The sequence below is a fragment of the Ipomoea nil genome, unplaced genomic scaffold (assembly GCF_001879475.1).
Source record: "Ipomoea nil cultivar Tokyo-kokei standard unplaced genomic scaffold, Asagao_1.1 scaffold3025, whole genome shotgun sequence".
Lineage (NCBI taxonomy): Eukaryota > Viridiplantae > Streptophyta > Magnoliopsida > Solanales > Convolvulaceae > Ipomoea > Ipomoea nil.
In genome coordinates, this window is record NW_017619453.1 from 584,718 (window position 1) to 611,748 (window position 27,031).

General features: G+C 32.9%; 2 protein-coding genes across 2 annotated transcripts; one reads left to right on the forward strand and one right to left on the reverse strand.

Annotated features, from left to right (window-relative positions):
• Nucleotides 1-2,935: 2,935 nt before the first annotated feature.
• Nucleotides 2,936-4,510, reverse strand: LOC109163426 (cysteine-rich repeat secretory protein 38-like). The gene is made up of 2 exons (XM_019312170.1): nucleotides 4,111-4,510; nucleotides 2,936-3,552 (listed from the first exon to the last, which is right to left on the reverse strand). The coding sequence occupies exons 1-2, from the start codon at nucleotides 4,458-4,460 to the stop codon at nucleotides 3,162-3,164; spliced, it is 741 nt and encodes a 246-aa protein (XP_019167715.1). The 5' UTR covers nucleotides 4,461-4,510; the 3' UTR covers nucleotides 2,936-3,161.
• Nucleotides 4,511-23,758: 19,248 nt separating this feature from the next.
• Nucleotides 23,759-25,514, forward strand: LOC109163397 (cysteine-rich repeat secretory protein 38-like). Its single transcript, XM_019312139.1, has 2 exons — nucleotides 23,759-24,159; nucleotides 24,887-25,514. Exons 1-2 carry the CDS (start codon nucleotides 23,810-23,812, stop codon nucleotides 25,275-25,277), a joined length of 741 nt encoding a protein of 246 aa, XP_019167684.1. The 5' UTR covers nucleotides 23,759-23,809; the 3' UTR covers nucleotides 25,278-25,514.
• Nucleotides 25,515-27,031: the final 1,517 nt, after the last annotated feature.

Genomic DNA, 27,031 nt, shown 5'->3' on the forward strand with positions numbered 1-27,031 from the left:
CTTTTGAGATATAAGATCTCAAATTTCGCAGGTTACATCTATGAGAAATTCACCGAGGGAGTAACTTGAGATTTTTAGTACGTAAATATTTCTTTAGTATACTTTGCAATAGCTTAGTCAAGAATCGTATATTCAACACATATGAAAATTCAATTATATATATCCATCATCAGAAATCTCATCATTTGTCCTCTTAAAAATCAGAGTAGTAATGAAGGAGGAATATGGGTCTCATTTTATAAGGAACCTGAGAGTCAGTTATGGAAGTTACATTTTTGTCCCCCGAAAACTCTGTATGATTTTGCTAATTCATGGTTGATCGATTTTCAATAAGGAGAGGATGATACGGATCAACCTACGGATCTATTACGAGTGCCAATTGGGCCTATAACAACATCAAAGGGCAAATTATATTATTGCATGGACCATGGTCCACACAATTGTTGATTTGGGATGGACTTCTGATCTGTACTTGGGATGGACTTTGATCTGCACTTCTTCTGCGTGGAGAGAAGAAGGCAAACTGACTCGAAAAAAAAAAAAAAAAAAGAAGGTAAAGTAAATTACCTTGTTAACCATACCTCTAACAACCAACAAATAAAATTGCTAACCGATGACTAAATTGTGTAAAATCATCAAAGCTGAGGACTAAATTAAGCATAAAAAGTGACTTAGAACAAAATTGAGTAAAACCATATAGTTAAGGACTATATTGGATGGGTATTAACTCTTTTGTTCCATAGATACATATATTAATAGCTTGGAAGATGATATTTGTACTACAATGGAGTATACATGTTTGCTGGGGCGGATCTGGCGTGGGGCAGCTGCCCCCTCCCCCACCCTATATATATATATATGTGTGTGTGTGTGTGTGTGTGTGTGTGTGTGGGGGGGTACATATTTTAGTAGTAAAAAAAAAAATTGATAAAGGTAAACAAAGGATGTGTTAGATGAGATGGAAGGATATGTGTTTAACTCACACACATACATACCTATATATATATATATATATATATATATATATATATATATATATATATATATATATATATATATATAGCTATATCCAACAATATTTATGATTATTCTTTTTAAATGTATTATTTTTTCTTCAAATTATCTCTATATTTCGTTTCGAACAAAATTTCTGGATCCGACACTGCATGTTTGGATTCTATTGGGTGGAGAAAAAGAAAGAATTAAAATTGTTGGCAGTTGTCAAGTATCTTATGCATTGATAGCATCATTGTCATCTTTCATAAGGAATGTTTAGATTTGACTCGAATCCCAATAACTATTGGCATTCTATGCTAATAATAGGTTTGGATGTATAAAAAAAATTGTGATCTAGTAAATAAACCCCAAATTTTTCTTGTAATTTTAGTACAAATCAAAAATTAATTCATCGCTACAAAATTTAATATGTTTCAAAATGTTAGGACTTCATTACAGTGAATAAGGTTGAAGATGAAGTGGATGTTGAGTTGTTGACATCATCGAGTAACAAAGGATGTATAGCAGAGAGTTACTCAACTTATATAGCAAGACTTTGAAGTTAGACAATACAATAGAGTATTACGTACATATGTCAGAAAATTCAGAAATAAAGACACTAAATCCCATAAATGAAATTAGATTATTTGTTAAATTTCTTCCTTAATTATTAGCTTGTAAGTTGTAAGTGCATCAATGAATGCTTTTAATAGCCTAAACAGTGAAGTACGTACTTCATTTGGTAACCCTAGCTAGTCCTAGGTTGCCATAAAATGACTTATCGAGCATTAGCAATTAATCAAGTACGAAAAATTGTCATTTCATTAAGAAATTGAACACTAAAAGTAATGCTACTTGTAGGTTGAGTTTTGTTGGGACTAAGGTAGAAACACCCACACCGGAATTGAAGTCCACGAGGGAGGCCAAACAAGGCTCAAAGAGAATCCAATGAGTCATATGCATGTTACACTATAATATTTTTCTCAATTTAGTCCTTGATTTTAACCGTCGATTACTCAATTATAGTGTGATTATTTTTATTTTTTTTATCTATTAATATCAATTTAGTCATCTACTATATTGGGGTTTTATCCAATTTAGCCATCAAGTATAGTAATTTTTCTCAATTTAGTTCTTGATTCTAATCGTCAATGACTCAATTAGATAAAATTATCAGAGTTAAGAACCCAATTAAGTATACAAAGACATTTAATACTAATTAAATTGAAGAAAATCATTATAATTGATCACTAAATTGAGTATTAACTCTTTTTTCTATCTAACTTTACAAGTAACAAGTGCAATTTGCGAAACTACAATTGCATTCGATGATATTCAAATACATTCAATTCAAAAAGATTGGACTTGTAAATATCACAAAATACATTTGATAGTGTTGCAAAGTATATACTCAAAGTTTAAGATAATTATTAAGGCCCTGTTTGGTAAATGGATATTAACTGTTAGCTGATTTGGTTAATTAGAGGACATAACTAGTTGATAACTGATTGTAGAAAAGTGCTTGGTAAATTAGCTGTTAGCTGTTAGCTGATAATTGTTTGGTATAATTTCTTTTTTCAAAAAGTTAATTGAAAAAGTTGTTTGAGCAGCTTTTTGAATTTTAACATTTTGGAGTTACAAACTACTAATTAACCAAACACTTATATTAATTTTTTAACCAAGTCAAACAATTAATAGCGGTCAAATGAGCTAAAATTAGCTGATAAGCTAAATATTTTACCAAACAAGGCCTAAATTACCACTATGTTTTTCCTTACTTTAGAGCCATTATTCTTCCAAGATCAATGGATGAAAAAGGGTCTCAGATCAGTTTTTTCATAGGCACCAATTCTCATCACTTGAACATGCCCACACACATACATATACATAATTTGTTAAAAGTATTTTGATCACATTATTACATGCTCTCTGCACCTTATCAATAATTAGAGATCAAATCAAATCCAATAGATTTAAACTCTTTGATTAAAAGTAAAAATACAATGGTCAAAAAAGGACCAAATTAAAAGTGAAGATTAAGAATATAACCCAGTCTGACTCAGATGACTCGATTATATTAGGGACAGCTCTTATAGGGGCGCCCTTTTTATTTATATATATAGTAACATACTAAAGAAGCATTTTTTCCTTTCTTGTATTTAATTTCAAACACCATTATAAAAAGGAAAAGTTTCATATCGAAAATTGCAACTCCCTTGGATAACTCTCCCTCCCACTTTGGCAGTACCACAGCACTGTGGAAGCTCTGCAATGGCGTCGTCGAGGCACTTCTTACAATCCTCGCCGGAGAGATCCCTGGTGCACTGAGTCAACCCGTACAGCGTCACCGATGCCCCTATATCCTCCTCTCCCGCCGCGTACGAGCTCTTCAGCAGCGCCGCCTTCGCCGCCAGTCGGGTCAACAGCTCTTTCGTCTTCTGCATGAATAACTTCGGATCCTTCGCTTCTACCCCGTTGGCCATATAGAATTTATTCACGTCGTCTATTTCCCCAAAGAAATCATCCTCCGAGTACTTGAGAAGACAATTATCGTACCTAAATGTGGCAAACAAACATGTATGTTAGGCAGAAAGTGTGACTAAAGATACATATCCAAACATGGCGTTCACTGCTATCCAAGTATAATGATATAAAGTTGGGCTACTAGTAATTATAGCTTTAATTTTGGGCAGGGTGGAGGGAAGTGAAGGGCGAAATCACTACTGGAAATTATGGAATTTCTGACTACCTGAAAGTGATTTTAAATCAAGTCGAAAGTAAAAAGTGGTCACAAATAGCAATAAAGGTTTTTCCGGATACTAAAAGTGATCGGAACAAGGTTTTCTACTTGATTTAAGATTACTTTTTGGTGGTCGGATATTTCATAATTTCCAGCAGTAAGAGTGTAGTTTCTTTTTGGGTGGGTAGAAGGCTGCGAAGAGTTAAGTCCAACAGGTTAGGAAAATTATTAGGCAGAGGTCTGATGGGTCAAGTCAAGCAGGCAGATTCTTGAAAAGGTGACAACAGGATAAAAATAAAGTTACATTTTTATTATAACTTTCTTTTGACATAATGGTAAGTGTGCAATCCTGACAATATACACGACATATATACCAGATGATTGCGCCATTGTTTTTAGGGCAGAGTTCACGTATCTTGGTGGTGGCGTCGGCTACGCAAGACTTGCAGTCTGTGGTGGAGACGTCGCCACGGCAGAGAGCCAGGCCGTAGACTTTGTCGGTGCATTTACCGGCGGTGCCGGAACTATAACCGTTGCGTGGTGTGTTGGAGGAGAGGTTACCCAAAAGTGTGTTTAAGTTTTGTCGGTAGAGGGAATCGGGAGGGGAGGTCGCAAAGTTTGCACAGAAATGGCGGAGTTGGGCAGCCGCCATGGGTGTGTGCAGTGCAAGGATGAAAGCAATGGAAAGCAAAGGGAGAAGAGAGAAAGGCTTTGAGTAGGCCATGGTAGCTAGCACGCTAATTAAGCTAGATAGTTGATGATGATTATGAAGGAGAATATGCATGCAATTTTATAGTGTTTTTCCATCCACGGATCAACATTAATGTTTTCGACAGTACGTCGGTAATTGAGTGACTGACGAAAGCCTTACAGCAGGAATGGTTCGTCATAAATGGAATTGCATTTCATTTTTTTTGTCTTTTCAAATCTCACTATAACAACATGTTTGATTCATGCAACTGTTCGATTTACTAAAGAATAGACTTACAACACTTTTAGTTCACGAAATGAATTTTGAGGGAATAAGAATACTACCATAGGTAAGGAATAGAATATGAATTGTATTGTTCAGTTAAGGAATAGACTTTAATAGTGTTATTCTAGTGTTTGGGTGATATAAGGAATAGAAATGGAATATATGTGTAAAAGACATAACTACCCTTATACAAAATAATAATAATAATAATAATAATAATAATAATAATAATAATAATAATGCAAGGGTAATAGGTCATTCCTAGAAACATTGTTCCTGTGAATAAAAGATTTTGCCAAACAAAGGAGTAGGCCTATTACTGGGAATGTTAATACATTCCAGGCCTATTCCGCGAACCAAACGTGCCATTAAAGAATTAAAATGGAATAAGTATTTAAATGACATAAATATCTTTTATAGTGAATGTTTTATAGGCTTAGGTTCTGGTGTGGTGAAGACCGCAGTTGAAAAATGCGGTGGAATCTCAACCATAGATCATCTCATCTTAAAAAAAAAAAAAAAAAAATTGTTGTGTACCGGAAGGCACAACAATATTTTCTAGAAGGCATTACAATATGCATTGGAAGGCAAAAATGTGCACTATAAGACAAAAAAATATGCAACAACTATTGAAAAGACTAAATTTAATACATTATCTTCAACAAAATTCATAAACGATCACAATATTCAACTAAGGGTCTGTTTGGAAACTCGGAAAATGACTTCTGGAAATCATTTTTCGGGTTTTTGGTGTTTGGGAAGGCTGAAAATAAAATGGTCAAAGGAAAATGCTAGTTAGTCAATGGAAAATGAGGGCTAAAATCCGGAAAATGACTTCCCCTTTTTTTTGACGGAAGTCATTTTCCATCTTCCAATCAACACACACTCAAACCTTCTTCTCCCAAAAAATGACTTCCCCTTTTCGATTTTTTTTTTCAACCTTCTTCACTGGTTTCCCCAGCCGGAAACCAGTTTGGTTTCCAGCTGGGGAAACCAGTGCAGTCACTGGTTTCCGATGCGGAAAACCAGTTCAGTAACCAGATGCAATTTTTTTTTTTTGATTTTTTATGTCAAATCATGTTGTTGTTATTTTTTTTTTGAACTGATTATATAATAAAATGCTTTTGCTTAATTTGTGAATTTTAATTTTCAAGACTTGATTATTTATGCATTTATTTTGTTTCTAACATGTAATTGTGATTTCAAATTTTCATATTCGGTATATAATAATTAAAATGTTTTAGTATGCCATTTTGTTCATTTTCTGGAAAATGAACCAAACACCAAAAGACAATTTTCCATCATTTTCTGGAAAATGAACCAAACACCAAAAGACAGTTTTCCATTGTGCAGCCAAACACAGGAAAGGAAAATGACTTTTGGAAAATGACTCATTTTCCAGAAGTCATTTTCCAGGTTTCCAAACAGACCCTAAAATTCATAATAATTATTTCATATTTTCTACCTGATCATGCAATTTTTTGCCTTTCTAGAGTTTGAGTACACATTGTTATGCCTTCAAGCTAAGCTTTAATCGTGGTGTTATATATATATATATATATATATATATATATATATATATATATATATATATATATATATATATATTAAATAGCATTTGATCTTGAATGAATCACTAGTTTCTAATTTTAATTGAATATTGTGATATTTTATGAATTGTGTTGAAGATCAAGTATTAAATTTAAACTTTTCGATGGTTGTTGCATATTTTTGTGGCTTACCATGCATATTTTTGTCTTCCGGTGTATATTGTTATGCCTTCCGGAGCACATTGTTAAAGATTGTATGTGGCGAATTTTTTTTTTTAAAGAAGGAGCTGATCTATGACTGAAAATTCCACCGCCATTTCACTTGCGGCCTTCACCGCACCAGAACCTAAGCCTATATATATATATATATATATATATATATATATATATATATATATATATATATATATATATATATATGTGTGTGTGTGTGTGTGTGTGTGTGTGTGTGTAGTTGAGTTCAAATGGGGACCATTATATTATAGAGGACCTTGAGACTGATGTAGTCGTGTGCCATTAGTCTGTATGTCGTGTGCATATGTTTGTTAATTAATAGATCATGAGTTCGAAACCTGATGTTTACATGTATTCTTGTGTGTCTGATACTAATTTATCGTGTGCCCGTAATCAGTCAGCACAGTCCTCTATATATTGTGGTCTTCATGTGAACTCAACCCTATATATATATATATATATATATATATATATATATATATATAACAATAACAACAGCAATAAGGGAAAAATATTATTCTAACATTAATTACTCCTGTAAAAAATGTGAAATATTGCCAGTTGCCAGGCTAGACCTTTAAAAGTAAGGAAAAAACACAGTTCCACTCAAGTCGATGCATCAGATGATATATAATAGTACACTCAAAATCAGTAAAAGTGTTCTTAAGCCATCCACTACAAGAATGTTAACATTTCGCGACGTTTTTTAAACATCGATAAAAATAAAAATACGTTGTCAAATGTCTTTATTGGCGAAATAAAAATGTCTCCCGGGCCATCGGGTTAGTGGCGTATGGAAAGGTATTACTGACAAAGTTAATTTTTCGTCACAAAATATTACGATTACTGACGTTTTTGCATGGTTTTGATAATGTTATGGAATACATACTTTTTGAAACGAAATATTAACAAAAACGTCGGTAATAGTTTGTGACGAAATAAAATACTTCGCCAGCAAATATGTATTTATTGACGTTTTCCATACAATTATGCTTGTCATGAATAAATTTAATTGGTGACGAAAAATGAAATGTGTCAACAAAATAACATTTATTGACAATTGTGTACGTTATTATGTTGTCATTAAAAGATTAATTGATGACAAAATAACACTTTGTCAGTAAAAAGACATTTACTGACTTTTTTTCCATATTTGTTGTCATCGCAAAATTTTATATTTGGAGATATTAACATGTTTTTTTAATAATTGTTGATATTTACATATACTTGTATATAAAAAGGTTTACACAACAGTTTCATGTAATTAAAAATAAAATATTTTAGTATTAATTAAATGTTCAAAATAGAAGAATATTTTTCAAAGTATAATATTGAATTACAAGGATGTAATTTGATACAAATGATTCTAAAATAAGGCCAAATTAGACACGGGAATATATACAATTCTATGCACATAAAGATGGATAATAATTCTCATGTTCATCAAAACTATTGAGGTTGGCACTTTGAAAGTCCTTTGTCTTGCGAAGAAGGTCTGATTTGATGAATGCATCTAGACATTTATACCACTAACAATTCAGGGGTTACATTGATAATTGTCATATTATGGAGGGACATAACTTACAAGTTTCTCTTTATAAAACAAACCATCCATTTTCCTCTTACCTTTCTACTAGGAAGATTTGTAATAGATTTTGGTGATGTATGCAGAGTTTATTCATATAAGCACTTTAATTTATATCCCTCTTTCTTTGTTGTAAATTTAGATAGGCTTCGCAGATAGACTGACCGGAAGGGAGCTATTTCAGAAGGAAGATATTCAGAAGAAATCAAGCGGAAGAAGTCAGGTCGGAAGGAAATCAAGGGGATCGGAAGAAGTCCAAGACAAGAAGAAATCTTGACTATTTTTCCTAGTCCTAGATGATAAAAGGGAATAATCTATATTGTATTCCAATCATGTAGGAAAGCCATTGAAGGGGAACCTTTGAGAAAGATCAACCTCCGAAGGAGATCATCCAAGGATGAAGAAAATTAAAGGAGCCATTTGGAAGATGCAACTTGTGTGATACCTAGAGGTCTAGGAAAAGACATTTTGGTGGTAGGCAAAGCAACTCCTTTTTACTTTGGAGTGCTTATAAGCTAAATAGGGAAACAATTCAACCATTACCATATGAATAAGTTATAGATGACAGCGAATTTTAAGGATTATGGTAACTTTCTGGATGGCTACCAATTGATGAGTGACAACATGAAGATTGAAATTCAATAGTTGGCACTCATCCCTCTTCTCGTCTATAAAAGGAGGACCCCAAGCTTAGAGAGTAGATTCTAAGAAAGTGCTAAGTTTATGTAGAAAATGGTGTGATAATGAACATTCTAGGAAAGTGTTCAACACAATCAAGCTCTCTTGAATTTGCTGAAGTGAAATTTGAGGGATTTACAAATCTAGCACTCAAGAAACAAACAATCACTACTACAAATAACACTTTTAACATTGGTTTTTGAAGACAAAAAACGTCGTTATTTTTTTCGACGTGATTCTGGCAGACGTAATAAATAAATGATACAACTTCGGTTATAACATAAAAAACAGACGTCGTATATTTTTTTTTAAAAAAATTAAATTAAACATATAGTATCGGTTTTAGAGTTAAAAACTGACGTCGTATATTTTAAAAATTAATATACGACGTCAATTTTTTTAAATAAACTGACATCGTTTATTTTTTAAAATTTTTTAAATTAACCATACGACGTTGGTTTTTAGCCGTCGAATGAGAAGAAAAAGAATGACGAGATGGTGGTTGTTGCGGCGGCGGTAGTGAAGAGCTACGATCGGGAATGAATTTGAGCTAAGTGTTTGAAAGAGAAGAAGAAGAAAAGGTGTTACGGCCGGGAATGGAATTTATAAAAGGAGCACTACGACGTCGGTTTTCTTGCAAATTAAAACCAACGTTGTAAGTTGTGAATTTTTTTTTTTAATTTTTTTAATTTAAACAAGCTACGACGTCGGTTTTCTTGCAAAACCGATGTCGTAGCTAGCATAAATTAAAATTTATAAAATTTACATATACGACATCGCATACTCGTCGAAATAAAAAATTCGTAAATACGACGTCAACTAATATAAATCAACGTCGTAAATGTATAATTTTTTAAAACAATTAGTAGTATACGATGTTGATTTTCGCTAAACCGACATCGTTTACCTGTTATAAAAATAATAATAAAAGTTATTTAAAATATACGACGTCGGTTCCCTAAATAACCAACATCGTATATTATTATTTATTTAAAATTTTTTACGACGTTGGTTTCGTTTGTAAACAGATGATAACATTTTTTTTTAAATTATTTTATTTACTTTTTTGACGTCGGTTTTGTAAAAAATCGACACTATATCTTGGATGTTGTATGTTATTTCTGTAGTAGTGAATTGTCATGCCTTCCACCGGAAGGGGTACAATTGTGTAATCAACCTAGAAATAATATAAGAGTTAATTACTAAAATGGTCCGTTGACTATGGCGAAATTACCAATTTGGTCCTCGATTTTTTTTTTGACCAATTAAGTCCCTCAACTTTAAAAATCTTAACCAATTTGGTCCTTCATTAGTTTTTCCGTTAGACTGCCGTTAACTTGGGACCAAATTGGTAATTTTACTATAGTAAAGGGACCATTTTAGTAATTAACTTTAGGTGTGGGCAATTCGATTCGGTATTTTCGAACTGAACCGTACCGAACAACCGAATGGTAATGAATTCTTGTATACCGAACGATTCGGTTAAAAACCGAAAGGAAATGCCGTTTGATAATAATAATAATAATAATAATAATAATAATAATAATAATAATAATAATAATAAGAAGAAGAAGAAGTAAATCCAAGTCTCTTGATGCATCCTTTACCATTCAGCTCATATTCTCACTGGTATCTCTCGTATAAATCCAAAGTCTAATATATAACAAAGCCAACTAATGTTTACTATTTTGTTATAAAACATTTACGAAAGGTACCAGTGACAATATGAGCTGAATGGTTCTCTCTCGTATCTCTTTGTATAAATCCAAATTCTAATATATAACAAAGCCAACTGATGTTTACTATTTTGTTATAAAACTTTTACGAGAGATACCAGTTACATTATGAATTGAACGGCAGAGCATGCAACAAAGAACTTGGATTTACTTTTTTATTATTATTATTATTATTATTATTATTATTATTATTATTATTATTATTATTATTATTAAAAAATTCAAATGGCCGTTCGATTCGGTTTTTTACAGAATAATTCGGTTTGGTTTAGTTTTTTACCAAACCATTCCGTATACAAGAATTCATTACCATTCGGTTCGGAAAAACCGAACCAAATTGCCGCATCTAAAGTTAATTACTGAAATGGTCTCTTGACTATAGCAAAATTATCAATTTGGTCCCAAGTTAACGGAAGTCTAGCGGCAAAACAAACGGAGGACCAAATTGATTAAGATTTTTAAAATTGAGGGACTTAGTTGGTCAAAAAAAATAGTTGATGATCAAATTGGTAATTTCGCTATAGTCAAGGGACCATTTTAGTAATTAACTCTAACGACAACAACAACAAGAAGTCAATAACAATAATAACAACACTAACAATAATAACAATAATTACAATAACAAGAATAATAATAAAAATCATGAGTAAATAATCATGAAAAAAAAATTTGGTACCACAAATTAAATTATTGTGTATAGTCATGCACATATTTGGTAATATGCCGAACATTTTAAGGAGCAAGGTTTCTGTTTTGTAAGGAGTTAGGCACAATTTAAAACTTTTTGTACTCATGGTCCACTCATAACATAATTGTATTACGGATTATAAATTAAACCTCACTAAGAAAATTTCATTGGAAAATTAATTGAGTAAAATAGTACATGTGATATATGTGTATTCATATAATCATATCATATGTGCATATGATTCATATGTTCTGAACATATATATAATTTATATATAATTATATAAATTATAATTCGTAATATAATTATGTTATGAGTGGATCAAGAGTACAAAAAGTTTTAAATTGTGCCTAACTCCTTACAGAACAGAAACCGTAGCTTGCTCCTTACGGCAAATTATTGTGTGGACCATGGTCCACAAAATGTTACGTGGACCCTAACAAAAAAGTACATTTTAATATACTAAATGTATATTATTTTTGTACTGAATGTAAATTATACAATATAATGTACACTTAGAACAAAAATAATATACATCCCCTAGATACAATGTACACTATTTTTGTATTAAATGTACATTATATTTGTACTAAATGTACATTATTTTACAGTAGACAAAATATGGTCTAAGCACCTTACAATGTTCGGCATATGACCGTTCATGTGCATGACTATACACAATAATTTAATTTGAGGTACTTCTTATTATTGTTGTTGTTCTTGCTATTATATATATAGTTTTTTTTTTAGTTTTTTTTTTAAGTTCTCATGGTTTTTTATTATTATTATTATTATTATTATTATTATTATTATTATTATTATTATTATTATTATTATTATTATTTTTGAAACATATGTTTGTAACATTGGAATACGTAGGCTCCGAAGATTGTTATATTCTAATTGAGCAACATTTTCAAAACAATCTTGAAGATTCTGCTTGAAAGTCAATAATTGTATTCTTTTATTATTATTATTATTATTATTATTATTATTATTATTATTATTATTATTATTATTATTATTATTATTATTTGTAACAAAACAACTAATGCACAACATATATATGAATACACATATATCATATGTACTATTCTACTCAATTAATTTCCAATGAAATTTTCTTAAAGAGGTTAATTTATAGTTATGTTATGAGTGGACCAATGAGTACAATTAATTTTCCAATGAAATTTTCTTAAAGAGGTTTAATTTATAATTCGTAATATAATTATGTTATGAGTGGACCATGATCGAGTACAAAAAGTTTTAAACTGTGCCTAACTCCTTACAAAACAGAAACCTTGCTCAGCTCCTTTTTTTTTTTTTTTTTTTTTTTAAGTACTCATGGTTTTTATTATTATTCTTCTTGTTGTTGTTGTTGTTATTATTATTATTATTATTAATTTATTATTATTATTATTATTATTATTATTATTATTATTATTATTATTATTATTATTATTATTATTATTATTATTATTATTATATTATGATGTTGTTGTTGTTGTTGCATTATAAGGATTTTAATGGGAGACAATAATATTTTTCATTAATTATATTTTGTGATCCAAGATAATCATGTGACAATTTTGGTAGTAAAAACACTAATGATCCATTACTCCACCTGAAAGATTTTTTATTTTTTTATTTTAAAAAAAAAAATGGAATTAAGGCTAACCACTGATGCAGTTTTTCAAGCTTTATTTAGAATTTTTTTTTTCATCTTAATAAATAATTTTTTTTCAACTTAATAAATAATTTAATATAGCTAACATTGAATTTTTAAATTTAATAATAATATAAAAAATAAATGATCAAGAACCAAACACGCCCCTTTAAGATCCTAAATAGTAAGTTTATTGAAAAAAAAAATCATAGAACTAACAACAAATTTGATTCCTGAAATGAATTTTGAGAAAAGAGGAATATGCAATGAATAAAATATATGAATTCATTTCATTGTTTGGTAATGAATAAAATATATGAATTCATTTCATTGTTTGGTTCGTCAAAGGAATAAAATTAAGAAATTGTATTTGTGTTTGATTTGATTAAGGAATAGAAGTAAAATAATCATTCAATAGGTAAAATTATTTTTTCCATTGATGTGTTCGTATATAGGGAAAATTGTAATTTATGCCCCTTCATAATATGCTAATTATCAATGTCACTCCTGAATTATTAGTGGTGTAAATATTGTCCCTCAATTTTCAAAACGGTACATATATTGTCCTTCATAATGTAAATGTTGCCCCTTAATTATCAAACGGTACATATATTGCCACTCCCGTACAATATGAGAGGGGCAATATATATGTCGTTTTGAAAATTGAGGAGCAATATTTACACCACTAATAATTCAAGGTGACATTGATAATTGGCATATTATTGAGGAGCATAAATTACAATTTTCCCTCGTGTGTGTGTGTCTATATATATATATATATATATATATATATATATATATATATATATATATATATATATATATATATATATATATATATATATATATATATATATATATATATATATATATATATATATATATATATATAGATTATGTGTATTTATATAATTTATGTTTAATAATAATAATAATAATAATAATAATAATAATAATAATAATAATAATAATAATAATATTTTGAAAGCAACCAAAGTGGCATATATTAGAGATAAGATGAAATAGAGTTATGAGGGATAGAATCCCAATACAAAGCAGTAGTTTGGTCAAAAGCTGTAGAAGCTAAAATATGAGCTAATAAATTATCCGATCTAGGAATAAGCTTGATTAAACAACAATTGAAAGATGATATGTAGGATTTGCAACTATCAATAGCATAGCCGGCGTACGAACGAAATGGAGCAGCAGTCGAGGACAGTAATGCTGAAGGGTTAGACAGTCCGTGAGAAGCTCTATAGACCGCTCCTCGCGATCCCTCAGCCAGGACAAGGCTTTCTTGCATGCAAACGCCTCGGCCATTAACGGAGAAAAACAATCCGCGAGAACGGCATTGAAAGCCGCGGCATAACCTCCATTCTCGTCGAGAAGCATCGCTCCAACTGTGGCTTTGTTTGTCGAAGGATGGTACCCGACGTCGAACCGACATGTCTGCGACGGTGGTGCAGCTGCGTGGTCCATGATAGCATAATGGTTCGCGGCAGACTCGGCTAGAGACGGCTGATAGCTGTTGTACAGGTGTACACAGCGCCATGCGTGCATGGCGGCAGTGGTGGTCGCCACAAGTTTCCTTAGCGTTGGAAGATAAGCATCCCAAACCGCACCATTTCTTGCCTTCCAAATGTAATATAGAATAGCAGCTGTGAACATGATCTCATTAGTGTCTAAAATATTCATAACTTCACCAAACCAAGTATGAAAAATATTTGTCATAATATTGGGGATTGGAAGGTGGGATTCACGCCATATGGAGCTTGCAAAATCACAGTACCAAAGAATGCATAGTGCCTTCATGAATGATACCACACATGGCACAAGTAGGATTAACCTCCACTCTCTTTATAAAAGAGTTCTTGGTAGTAGGAAGGATATCACTTAAGGCTCTCCATAGAAATGTTTTCCATTTTGGGGGATTTAAGCTTCCATAGAGAGCCACTTATTAAAAGTGCCCTCATTATCAACATAATTCCCAACAATGATTATATAGCCACTTTTAACAGAATAGTTACCCTTAGGATCCCCGTGTCAATACCAAGAGTTTCATAATCTGGCGAAATTGGGATTTTCAATTACGGGCCACATCAATATGTAGAAAAATATCAGTCAGAATAGAATGATCCCACGAACTAGTAACCTGATCAATCAAACCCACTATGCTAGAGCCAGCCAACTGAGGGGGAATCTCAGTCTGTATCATCGGATCTTGATCATCTTGGAGCCAGGGATGACCCCAAATTAGTGTAGATTCCCATTCCCAATTCTGCCCCTCACTCCACTACAAATCAAACCCTGGGCTGTCATAATACTGCGCCAACAGAAACTGAGATTATTCCCTAAACATGCATCAGAAAATGAACCCTTAGGATAGTACCTAGCCTTCTAAACACATGACACTAAAGAATCAGTCTTAGTAAGAAAACGTCACTCCCTGTTTACCCAACATAGCCAGGTTAAAAGCGCGAAGATCCTTAAATCCTAGGCCCATGTTTTTTTGGAAGACATAATTTATCACAAGCCTTCCAATGAATACCACGGTACGTCCCAGATCCCCACCGTAACGGTTCATGGTCCGCTCAATAGCTGTACAAGCAAACATAGGGAGCAAAAAACACTCATTGAAAAAGTAGGCATAGATTGAGCCACACTTTTCAACAAAATTTCCTTACCAACCTGCGACAGAAGTTTCTTGTTCCAGGACCCAATCATTTGTCTGATTTTATCCTCGAGAAAGCTGCCTTCTTATTTCTTCCTACAAAAGAGGGGAGTCCCAAATATTTGCCAAAATTAGGAGCCTAGACGACCCCTAAAACTTGCACCACTTCTTCCCTAATCTCCTCTCGTGTATTCTTCCTAAAACATATACTAGACTTGTGATAATTGACCACCTGTCCAGACAAGTTCTCATACACAGATAAACAATGTTTAATCTCATCAACCTCCTAAGCATTAGCCTTAAAGAATAAGAAACAATTATCAGCAAAAAATAAGTGAGAGATAGGGGGAAACCTCTAACAACTCTGCATCCATGAATATATTATTATTATTGTTATTATTATTATTATTATTATTATTATTATTATTATTATTATTATTATTATTATTATTATTTCCAAAATTGTCCCTTGACTATAGTGAAATTATCAATTTGGTCCTCGACTATTTTTTTGACCAATTAAGTCCCTCAACTTTAAAAATGTTAACCAATTTGGTCCTCCGTTAGTTTTGCTGTTAGACTTCCATTAACTTGGGACCAAATTGATAATTTTGCTATAGTCAAATGACCATTTCAGTAATTAACTTTAGGTGTGGGGAATTCGATTCCGTTTTCCTGAACCAAATGATAATGGATTCTTGTATCCCGAATGGTTTGGTAAAAAACTAAACCGAACCGAATTATTCGGTAAAAAAACTGAATCGAACCGAATCCCATTTGAATTTTTTAAATATAATAATAATAATAATAATATTAATAATAATGTAATTTCTGTATTCGTGTTGTATATTGTGTCTAGATAATATTTCATTATGATTCTGTTTGAGTGATTGACTTAGCACTGTCGTAGATCAGTCAGTAGATCAGTGAATAGTCTTGGTGCGGAAATTAAATCAAACAGAAGTAAAAGACACAAAATATTGTTTACCCAGTTCGATACAGTGTGTATCTACGTCTGGGGGACGATCACTGTTGCGTCCAATCCACTAACTCATAATTCAATGTACAAAGGTAGAGAAAAGACTATCTCACCCAAGTGCCCCACACAAGGTCAGTACCCAGTCTACAGAGGTTTAGTGGATTGTTGAAGTCGGAGAGCCGCGCATCCAGAAGTCCAATGAAATCCCTTCAATAGAGAGCTAATTCTGATGCAGTCCGCTTTACTGACGCAGTCCCACGTTGTTCCCACAACTGAGTGATCTTCGCGTCCACTGGTTTAAGCATGATTGATTCTTCTCAAGTTCATCTTCTTAAGCACCATGAACCGTATTTCTTGAGAAGGAATGGAATAGCCAGAGCTGTGTATTCTTTTAGTATTGAGAGTATTGGTTTCAAAGCATTCGACCCTAACTTATGAAGACTTGTATGCATAAATACTTCTTGTCTTTAATTCTCTCCAAAAATAGCTCTGGATGTAAAAGGTAGGACTTGTATAGCTAATCAATCTTGATTTTTTAAGGAGATTTCGTCCATACCTAAGGAGAGATGATTTACTGATATTCTTTCTTGAAATATCACCTCAAAACCGCGTTTGCCAGCTCATACGCGTCTTCAATAGATGATCTCCAACGATTTTGATTCTGAGACGCTCTGACGGATTATCTGATCAATCAGAACTTCAGTCTTCAAACTCTGACAGACTCTAAAACAGAAAACCTATCTAATTTTGCCAATTACATGTTAGGGTTTTAGACTCAAAACACTAACAAATAATAATAATAATAATAATAATAATAATAATAATAATAATAATAATAATAATAATAATAATAATAATAATAAAAAAGTAAATCCAAGTCCTTTACTGCCTGCTCTGCCGTTCAGCTCATATTGTCACTGGTATCTCTCGTAAATGTTTTATAACAAAATAATAAACATTAGTTGGCTTTGTTGTATATTAGACTTTGGATTTATACGAGAGATACCAGTGAGAATATGAGTTGAATGATAAAGGAGGCATAAGGGACTTGGATTTACTTCTTTTATTATTATTGTTATTATTATTATTATTATTATTATTATTATTATTATTATTATTATTATTATTGTTATTATTATTATTATTGTTGTTGTTATTGTTGTTGTTGTTATTGTTGTTTTTGTTGTTGATGTTATTATTATTATTATTATTATTATTATTATTATTATTATTATTATTAAATAAAATCAAACTGTATTTCCTTTCTTTTATTAACCGAATTCTTCATTATACAAGAATTCATTATCGTTCAGTTGTTCGATACGGTCCAGTTCGGGAATTTTGGTAGTAAAAACACTAATGATCCATTACTCCATTTGAAAGAATTTTTTATTTTTTTAAAAAATGGAATTAAGGCTAACCGGTGGTGCAGTTTTTCAAGCTTTATTTAGCAAAAATTTTTTTAATTTATTTTTTAACTTAATAAATAATTTAATATAACTAACATTGTATTTTAAATTTAATAATAATATAAAAAATAAAGGATCAAGAACCAAACACGCCCCTTTAAGATCCTAAATAGTACTCCGTAAGTTTATTGGGAAAAAAAATCAAAGAACTATCAACACGTTTGATTCCTGAAATGAATTTTGAAGTAAGAAGAATACGCAATGAATAATATATGACTTTATTTCTTTCATTGTTTGGTTCGTCAAAGGAATAAAATTAAGAAATTGTATTTGTGTTTGATTTGATTAACGAATAGAAGAAAAATCATCATTCAAGAGGCAAAATTATTCTTCCCACTGATGTGTTTGTATGTATGTGTATATATATATATATATATATATATATATATATATATATATATATATAATTAGGTTCAAATATGGTTGGTGCACCCAGTGCAGGTGTCTGGTTAAATATGAGTCATTGATCGTGTTCAAATCAACGTCCAGGATTAACAAAATTAAAAAAAAAAAAAAAAATACGATGGCAATTTGGTAATTTTTGCATCTAGGTAAAATTTAAGGTGTGTGGTTTTCTTTATTAAGGTGTGTGGTTTTTGTACTTAAGGTGCGTGATTTGTGTACTTAAGGTGCATGGTTTGTGTGCTTATGGTGAGTAGTTATTGAAACTTAAGATGCGTTAATCTGAAGCTTATGGTGCGTGGTTTTCCATCTTAAGGTGCGTTGTTTTCCTTCTTACAGTGCGTGATTTGAATGATTAAGGTGCGTGAGTTGTTGAAACTTAAGGTGCGTCATTTTAAAACTTTAGGTGCGTGGTTTGTGTTCTTATGGTGCTTTGTTTATGTGCTTAATTAGGTGCGTGTGGTTTGTGTACTTAGGGTGTGCCATTTTAATGCTTAAGGTGTATCAACCGCACAATTGCACGGGAAGCTATACCCGGGTTCATGTGCGGGTATAGCTTCCCGTGCGGTTGTGCGGTTAGATTTGAGTCGTTGATCGAATCTAGATCAACGGCTCAAATCAATGAAAATTAAAAAAAAAAAAAACGCGTGTCTGGAAGAAAGCCACACACCTTTAAGTGTTAGATCTTAAGTACAAACTCACGCACATTAAGTACAAAACCCACGCACATTAAGCACAAACGCACGCACATTAAGTACAAAACCCACGCACATTAAGCACAATCTCACGCACATTAAGCACAAAACCCACGCATTTAAGTATTAACTCACAGACCTTAAGTTTCAACAACTACTGACATTAAGCACAAACTCACGCACAGTAAGTACAAAACTCACGCACATTAAGCACAATCTCACGCACATTAAGCACAAAACACACGCACTTTAAGTATTAACTCACAGACTTTATGTTTCAACAATTACTGACATTAATCACTAACTTCACACAAATTAAGCACAAACCCTACGCAAATTAAGCACAAACTCCACTCACATTAAGAACAAATCGCACGCACCTTAAACACAAAAGCCCACACTTTAAGTTTTACCAACTACTCACATTAAGCACAACCCCACGCACATTAAACATAAAACTCACGCACCTTATGCACAAGACTCACGCATCTTATATACAAAACTCACGCACGTTAATCACAGAACCGCTCACATTAATTTTGACCTAGATTCAAAAATTACAAAATTTCCACAGCATTTTTTTAAAAAATTTTTGATAATCCTAGACGTTGATTTAAGCGAGATGAATGACCCAGATTAAACCGCACAACCGCACCTGAGCACTCTAACCACACCAGAACATATATATATATATATATATATATATATATATATATATATATATATATATATATATATATATATATATATATATATATATATATATATATATATATATATATATATATATATATATATATATATATATATATATATAAGACGAATCATGCGAGAACCACATACCCAGGAGAGAACTGAGAACCAATCGCAGATGTCCATGTGTTCAGATCTAAGGGATTAGAAACACTATTTTTTTTTTTTTGCACAAGTGTCAAATAGACTCATCTACTACTGCGAAGTGCTCAATTCCCACCACGAACTAAATTAAGTGTCAAATAGGCTCATCTACCAGCTAAATTTGTTAAATTTGCATTTTTTACAGGTTGTCTATTTAATTATTAAAAATAAATAAATAAATAAAATTAAAAATTACAAAAAAAAAAAGGACAACAGGTGGCTGATTTTTTTTTATTCTATTTATTTATTTATTTTTAATAATTAGATAGGAAACCTGCTACCAACCTGTAAAAAATATCAATCGAACAAATTTAGCGGTTAGATGGGCCTATTTGACACTTAATTTAGTTTGTGGTGAGAATTGAGCACTTCGCAGTAGTAGATGAGTCTATTTTAAATATGTGGTGGCACTTTCGTAAATAATTGAACTTTGAAGTGCAAGTAAATTGTTTTAAAAGTGCAAGTAACAGTTTCATATATTACACCTAAGTGCAAGTAAAATGTATTAAAAGTAGAAGTAATATGTATTAAAAGTGCAACAAATAATGTACACTGAGCATCAATATTAAGTACATTTAACGTTATCATTAGTTGCAACAAATGTTATCATTAATTATACCAAAGTGAAAGACATTATCATTAGCTGCACCACAATTACAAAGGTACACTACTTGCACTATTAATTGAAAATGATTACACTTTTAAGTGATTTTACTTGCACTTTTTATTTGCACACTTGTACCAGTTACTTGCACTTCTAACACATGTTACATGCACCAAAGTTCGAGTTATTTATGAAAATGTCACCGCTCGAATCTTTTTTTTTTTAAATTACATCTGATCTGTTAAAACTGGACACGTGGATAAGTACAATTGGTTCTCAGTTCTTTCCTGTGAGGTCATGTCTTCCCGTGCGTCAGTGCGGCATATACCATTAGGTATGTATAAATGCACCATACAGTGTTCGAAAATACACCAGAATGAAATGTCAAAAAATACACCACACAAAAAAAAAAAAAAAGATACACCACACATAATGGTGTATGCCGCACTGACCGCACGGGAAGACCTGACCTCATAGGAACCTGACCCTATATATATATATATATATATATATATATATATATATATATATATATATATATATATATATATATATATATATATATATATATATATATATATATATATATATATATATGAACCTATGGACTAATTTAACTCATCGATCTGCACGGGAGAATTCAGGTGAGAACATACTCCTATATTATATAAAAAGTGAAGGCTAATTTGATCCATCAGTTTAGGTAGATCATAGATTGAGACCGGATTGTTGAAAGTGTTGGTCCCAAGCAAGTATAAAAGCTGCGGCGGGGGGCATTGAATAGGCTTTCTCACGTTTTTGCAAGCTTTTCAAAATAGCGCGCTCTAAGTGAGCTTGAATTTCGAAATCACATATTATAAACAAAGCTTGGAAATTAATTTCTTCGCATTAGAAGTCTTTAGCTTGCTTTGAAAATTAGTAGCTAAGGAAACCCCATATTATAATTGGTAATATTATTATGGCATACTAAGATAGGTTTAGAGTCTGTCGGTTGGGTCTACAGTTTACTGATCAAGCAGAAGCAACGACAGAAGAACTGACACTGAAGATCTGATTTAGGGAAGATGTTTCCTTAAGAGTCTTACGCGGTATTATCAGCTCAGTATGGAAAGACGATCAGCGTATCTTCAAAGAAGGTAATGGACCTAATCTGCTGAGATTACATTCCTCTTTTATTGTCGTACCTTCTACAATCAAAGATCTTTTATGGAGAGTGTTTATAGAAGGATCTATAAGTACCAGTTCCAAAAGGTAATTGGGGTTACGCCAAATAAGAAGAAGAAACACTCCATATCAGCTTTAAGAGTCTAGATCTTTGATTGTTATGCACCTTCTCAATACAACTTGTTCATGGTGATTAAGATGATGAACTTGAGAAGAGTTACTGCTGCTTAAACGTCAATACAACTTGTTCATGGTGATTAAGATGATGAACTTGAGAAGAGTTACTGCTGCTTAAACGAAAGGACACTAAGATCACACTGTTGTGGGAACAACATTATAGAGTGTCACTGAAGTGGACTGCATCAGAGCTGGCTCTCCAAGTGAAGGGACTTCATTGGACTTCTGTATGCATGGCTCTCCATCTTCAACAATCCACTAAACCTGTGTAGACTGGGTATGTACCTTGTGTGGGGCACTTGGGTAAGATTATTGTATATCTACCTTTGTACATTGGATTATGACTTAGTGGATTGGACGCCTATGTGATCGTCCCCTAGACGTAGATACACACTGTATCGAACTGGGTAAACATTGTGAGTGTTCGTTCTGTGTGTTTGTTTATTTTTCTCTGATGTTCGCACCATGATCTATCATTACTAAGTAGGTGCTTAACTGAATCTATCAGTATTCTAAGTCAGCAAACTATTTCTGATAATTTTCGTAAAACGAGGAAATGCAAAATTACATGAACGTATAAGTGTGGTTTTGTGTGTTAAGTATGAGGTTAGTTTGCAGGTTAATAAGAAAGAAATGTGTAAAGTAAATGGCACTAATATTTTTATAATGGTTGACAAACTTTTCTATTTCACTCTTCTCTTTAATCGTAAGGAGGTTCCACTAAGTATTGCTCCAAATACAAAGTGATAAGAAGCCTTTGCTTCTATCGGTGATAGTCCTTCAAATAGCGGTTGCCACTAAGTCGCCCTATTGTTCACTATCCACTCAAAGCTAGACAAGGGTCGTTCACAAAGTCGTCTTTCTAGGTTGATTACAGAACTCCTTCCGGTGGGAGACATGACAATTGTTGCTTTTTTGAGTGCTTGCTTTGTAAATCCCTCATATTTCACTTCAACAAAGAGAGCTTGATTGCGTTGAACACTTGCACAAAATGCTCTTTATCACACCAGTTTCAACATAAACTTAGCACTTTCTCTGAATCTACTCTCTAAGTTTGGAGTCCTCCTTTAATTTTATAGACAAGAAGAGGGATATATGAGTACGGTGCCAACTATTGAATTTCAATCTCCCTGTTGTCACTAATCAATCGGTAGCCATCAAGAAAGCTAGCTACCACAATCCCGACCTAAAATTCGATGTCATCTGATAACTTTTGCAACTTATCCATATGGTAATGGTCGTTTCCCTATTTAGGTTATAAGCACTCCAAAGTAAAAAGGAGATGCTCAACTTATCACCAAAATGTCTTTTCCTAGACCTTAGGTATCAAACAAGTTGCATCCTCCAAACCGCTCCTTTTCTTCATCCTTCGATGATCTCTTTTGGAGGTTGATCTTCCTTAAAGGTGCCCCATCAATGGGTTTCCTACATGATTGGAATACAGTATATATTCCCTTTTATCCTGTAGGACTAAGAAAAATAGTCAAGACTTCTTATTGTTTCGGACTTCTTCTGATCCCCTCGGTTTCCTTCCGACTGCTTGATTTCTTCTAAATCTCTTCTTTTTGAAATAGCTTCCTTCCGGTCAATCTATTCTATTTTTAATATTTAAACCAATCAAACACGGTAATACAATTTCAGAAGTCTATATTACCTAGTAATATTGCTGAGAATAGCTCATAAATGCTATCTTTGAAAAGAAAAAAAAATGAAATGCAATTCTATTTATGACGAACCATTCCTGCTGTAAGGCTTTCGTCAGTCACTCAATTACCGACGTACTGTCGAAAACATTAATGTTGATCCGTGGATGGAAAAACACTATAAAATTGCATGCATATTCTCCTTCATAATCATCATCATCATAATCAACAATCTAGCTTAATTAGCGTGCTAGCTACCATGGCCTACTCAAAGCCTTTCTCTCTTCTCCCTTTGCTTTCCATTGCTTTCATCCTTGCACTGCACACACCCATGGCGGCTGCCCAACTCCGCCATTTCTGTGCAAACTTTGCAACCTCCCCTCCCGACTCCCGCTTCCAAAAAAACTTAAACACACTTTTGGGTAACCTCTCCTCCAACACACCACGCAACGGTTATAGTTCCGGCACCGCGGGTAAATGCACCGACAAAGTCTACGGCCTGGCTCTCTGCCGTGGCGACGTCTCCACCACAGACTGCAAGTCTTGCGTAGCCGACGCCACCACCAAGATACGTGAACTCTGCCCCAAAAACAATGGCGGCATCGTCTGGTATATATGTCGTGTATATTGTTAGGATTATACACTTACCATTATGCCAAAAGAAAGTTATAGCTACTAATATAATGAAAGCGTAACTTTATTTTTATACTGCGGTCACCTTTTCGAGAGTCAACCTGCTTGACTTGACCCATCATACCTTGCCTAATAATTCTCCTAGCTATCTGGTGTTATACTTAACTCTTCACAGCTTCTGCCCCGCCCAACAAGAAACCACATCTGGTGTTGGATTTCGCCCTTCACTGCCCTCCACCCTGCCCAACAGGGCCGGATTTTGGGCTGTGCAAGCAGCCCAACAGCACAAGCCCCAAATTTTATAGGGCTCAATATTTAATTTTTAATTAACTAGTTAAGATATTAAAAAACATAAAAATTACAATTAATTTTGAAAGATTGCATGGAGGAATGTTAAAAACATGTGACTATTGTGTTTCTTTTGGGAGGTCCAGGGTTCGATTCTAGCTTATGACATTTTTTAATTTTTCAAAAAATTCTTTTATTATTATTAGAAAAAAAAAAAAAGGCTTTTGAAAGGGCCTCATTTATTTAAAAAACAGAGCCACACAAAACTAAAAATCGACCCTGCTGCCCAAAAGCTATAATTACTAGTAGCCCAATTTTATATCCTTATACTTGTTTAGCAGTGAACGCCACAATTTAGATATGTATCTTTAGTCACACTTTCTGCCTAACATACATGTTTGTTTGCCACATTTAGGTACGATAATTGTCTTCTCAAGTACTCGGAGGATGATTTCTTTGGGGAAATAGACGACGTGAATAAATTCTATATGGCTAACGGGGAAGAGGCGAAGGATCCAAAGTCATTCATGCAGAAAACGAAACAGCTGTTGACCCGACTGGCGGATAAGGCGGCGCTGCTGAAGAGCTCGTACGCGGCGGGAGTGGAGGATATCGGGGGATCATCGGTGATTTACGGGTTGACTCAGTGCACCAGGGATCTCTCCGGCGAGGATTGTAAGAAGTGCCTCTACGACGCCATTGCAGAGCTTCCACAGTGCTGTGGTACTGCCAAAGTGGGAGGGAGAGTTATCCAAGGGAGTTGCAATTTTCGATACGAAACGTATCCTTTTTATAAAGGTGCTTGAAAATAAATACAAGAAAGGAAGAAATGCTACAGCTAGCTAGCTAGCTACCTCGCTTCTTTAGTATGTTACTATATATATATATATGTTATCTGTATAAATAAAAAGGGCGCCCCTGTAAGAGCTGTCCCTAATATAATCAAGTCTGAGTCGGACTCGGTTATATTCTGATCTTTACTTTTGGCGCGTGGTTTTCTTTGTTAAAGTGCGTTGTTTTATGTGGGTGGTTTTATAACTTAATTAAGGTGCGTAGTTTTATATCTTAATGTATTTGGTTTGACGCCATTTATCTGCATTGCTTTCCGTCTTCTTCTCCAACTTGTCCGGGCAATCACAAATATATAGAAGATAAACGAAATTACGAAATACACAAAAACTGAAATACACCATTACAAAAACGGAGATAAGTAAGGAATGAATTGGTATTCATGTTCAAACAAAGCCGCAGAAAACTATTACTAAGTGCAAGGCTGAGCAACATTGAGCAACTAGAAAAAGCTTGTTTTTCTTTTTTAATTTTCTAAATTTGAGCCGTTAATCAATGTTAAATTATCAGCTCAGATTTCACCCCATCTTTCATCTGGGGAGTCTTTACACTAGAACCACTCATATATATATATATATATATATATAGAGAGAGAGAGAGAGAGATCAGAGAGAGAGAGAAGGGTTCAGGTGCGGCTATAGCTTTCCGTGTGGTTGTGCGGTTAACTAAAAAAGACGCACCTTAAGCATTAAAATGACGCACCTTAAGTAAAAAAACAACGCACCTAAAGTTTTAAAATGGCGCACCTTAAGTACAAAAACTATGCACCTTAAGCACACAAATAAAACACCATAAGAACACAAATCACGCACCTAAAGTTTTAAAATGGCGCACCTTAAGTTTCAACGAATGACGCACCTTAAGCATACAAATCACACAACTTAAGAAGTAAAACAACGCACCTTAAGAAGAAAAAACCACGCACCTAAATCTTTAGGTCGACTTTGATAGTTTTACCTAATTGAGTCATCCACTGTTAGAATCAAAGACTAAATCGAAAAAAAATCACTATAGTCGATGACTAAATTGGGTAAAACACCAGTCGATGACTAAATTGATATTAATAGAAAAAAAAATTTACCAAACTATAATTGAGTCATTGACTCATTGAGTGTTAGAATCAATGACTAAATTAAGAAAAAACATTATAGTCGATGACTAAATTGGATAAAATCACTATATTTGATGTATTAGTAGAAAAAATTTTATCAAACTATTCTAAAATATGATTCATTATATTGGATTCTTTGAGCCTTGTTTGGCATCCCTCGTGGACTTCCGGTGTGGGTGTATTTACCTTATTCCCAACAAAGCTCAACCTACAAGTAACATTACTTTTATGGCATGTTTGGTTCATGGAATAGGTTAGGAATATACCTATTCCATTGTTTGATTGGGTCATTTTGTCATGGGAATAACATTCCATGGAATGAGTTATTACCTTTGCAAAGGAAATAGTCATTCCTAGAGGGGCTTAGTGTCTTTATTTCTGAATTATGTGACATATGTAATACAGTAAGAGGCGATCTGGTGCTATATCATAAATTAAATTTTTTTATAAAAATAATTTTAAAAAATGTTTGTTGAAAAAAATTAATAAACATTTTTTAATATTTATCAACAGCTAACTCTCAACCTACAGCTGATCATACCATATAACTAACTTTGTAACTGCCATTGTTAGATTAGTTTAGAAGTTAGTTTTTGGAAG

Coding starts and splice junctions, on each gene's coding strand:
- LOC109163426 (XM_019312170.1), bottom strand. CDS start 4,460: ATGGCCTACTCAAAGCCTTTCTCTCTTCTCCCTTTGCTTTCCATTGCT. Junction 3,553..4,110: donor AACAATGGCGCAATCATCTG/GTATATATGTCG, acceptor TGCCACATTTAG/GTACGATAATTGTCTTCTCA.
- LOC109163397 (XM_019312139.1), top strand. CDS start 23,810: ATGGCCTACTCAAAGCCTTTCTCTCTTCTCCCTTTGCTTTCCATTGCT. Junction 24,160..24,886: donor AACAATGGCGGCATCGTCTG/GTATATATGTCG, acceptor TGCCACATTTAG/GTACGATAATTGTCTTCTCA.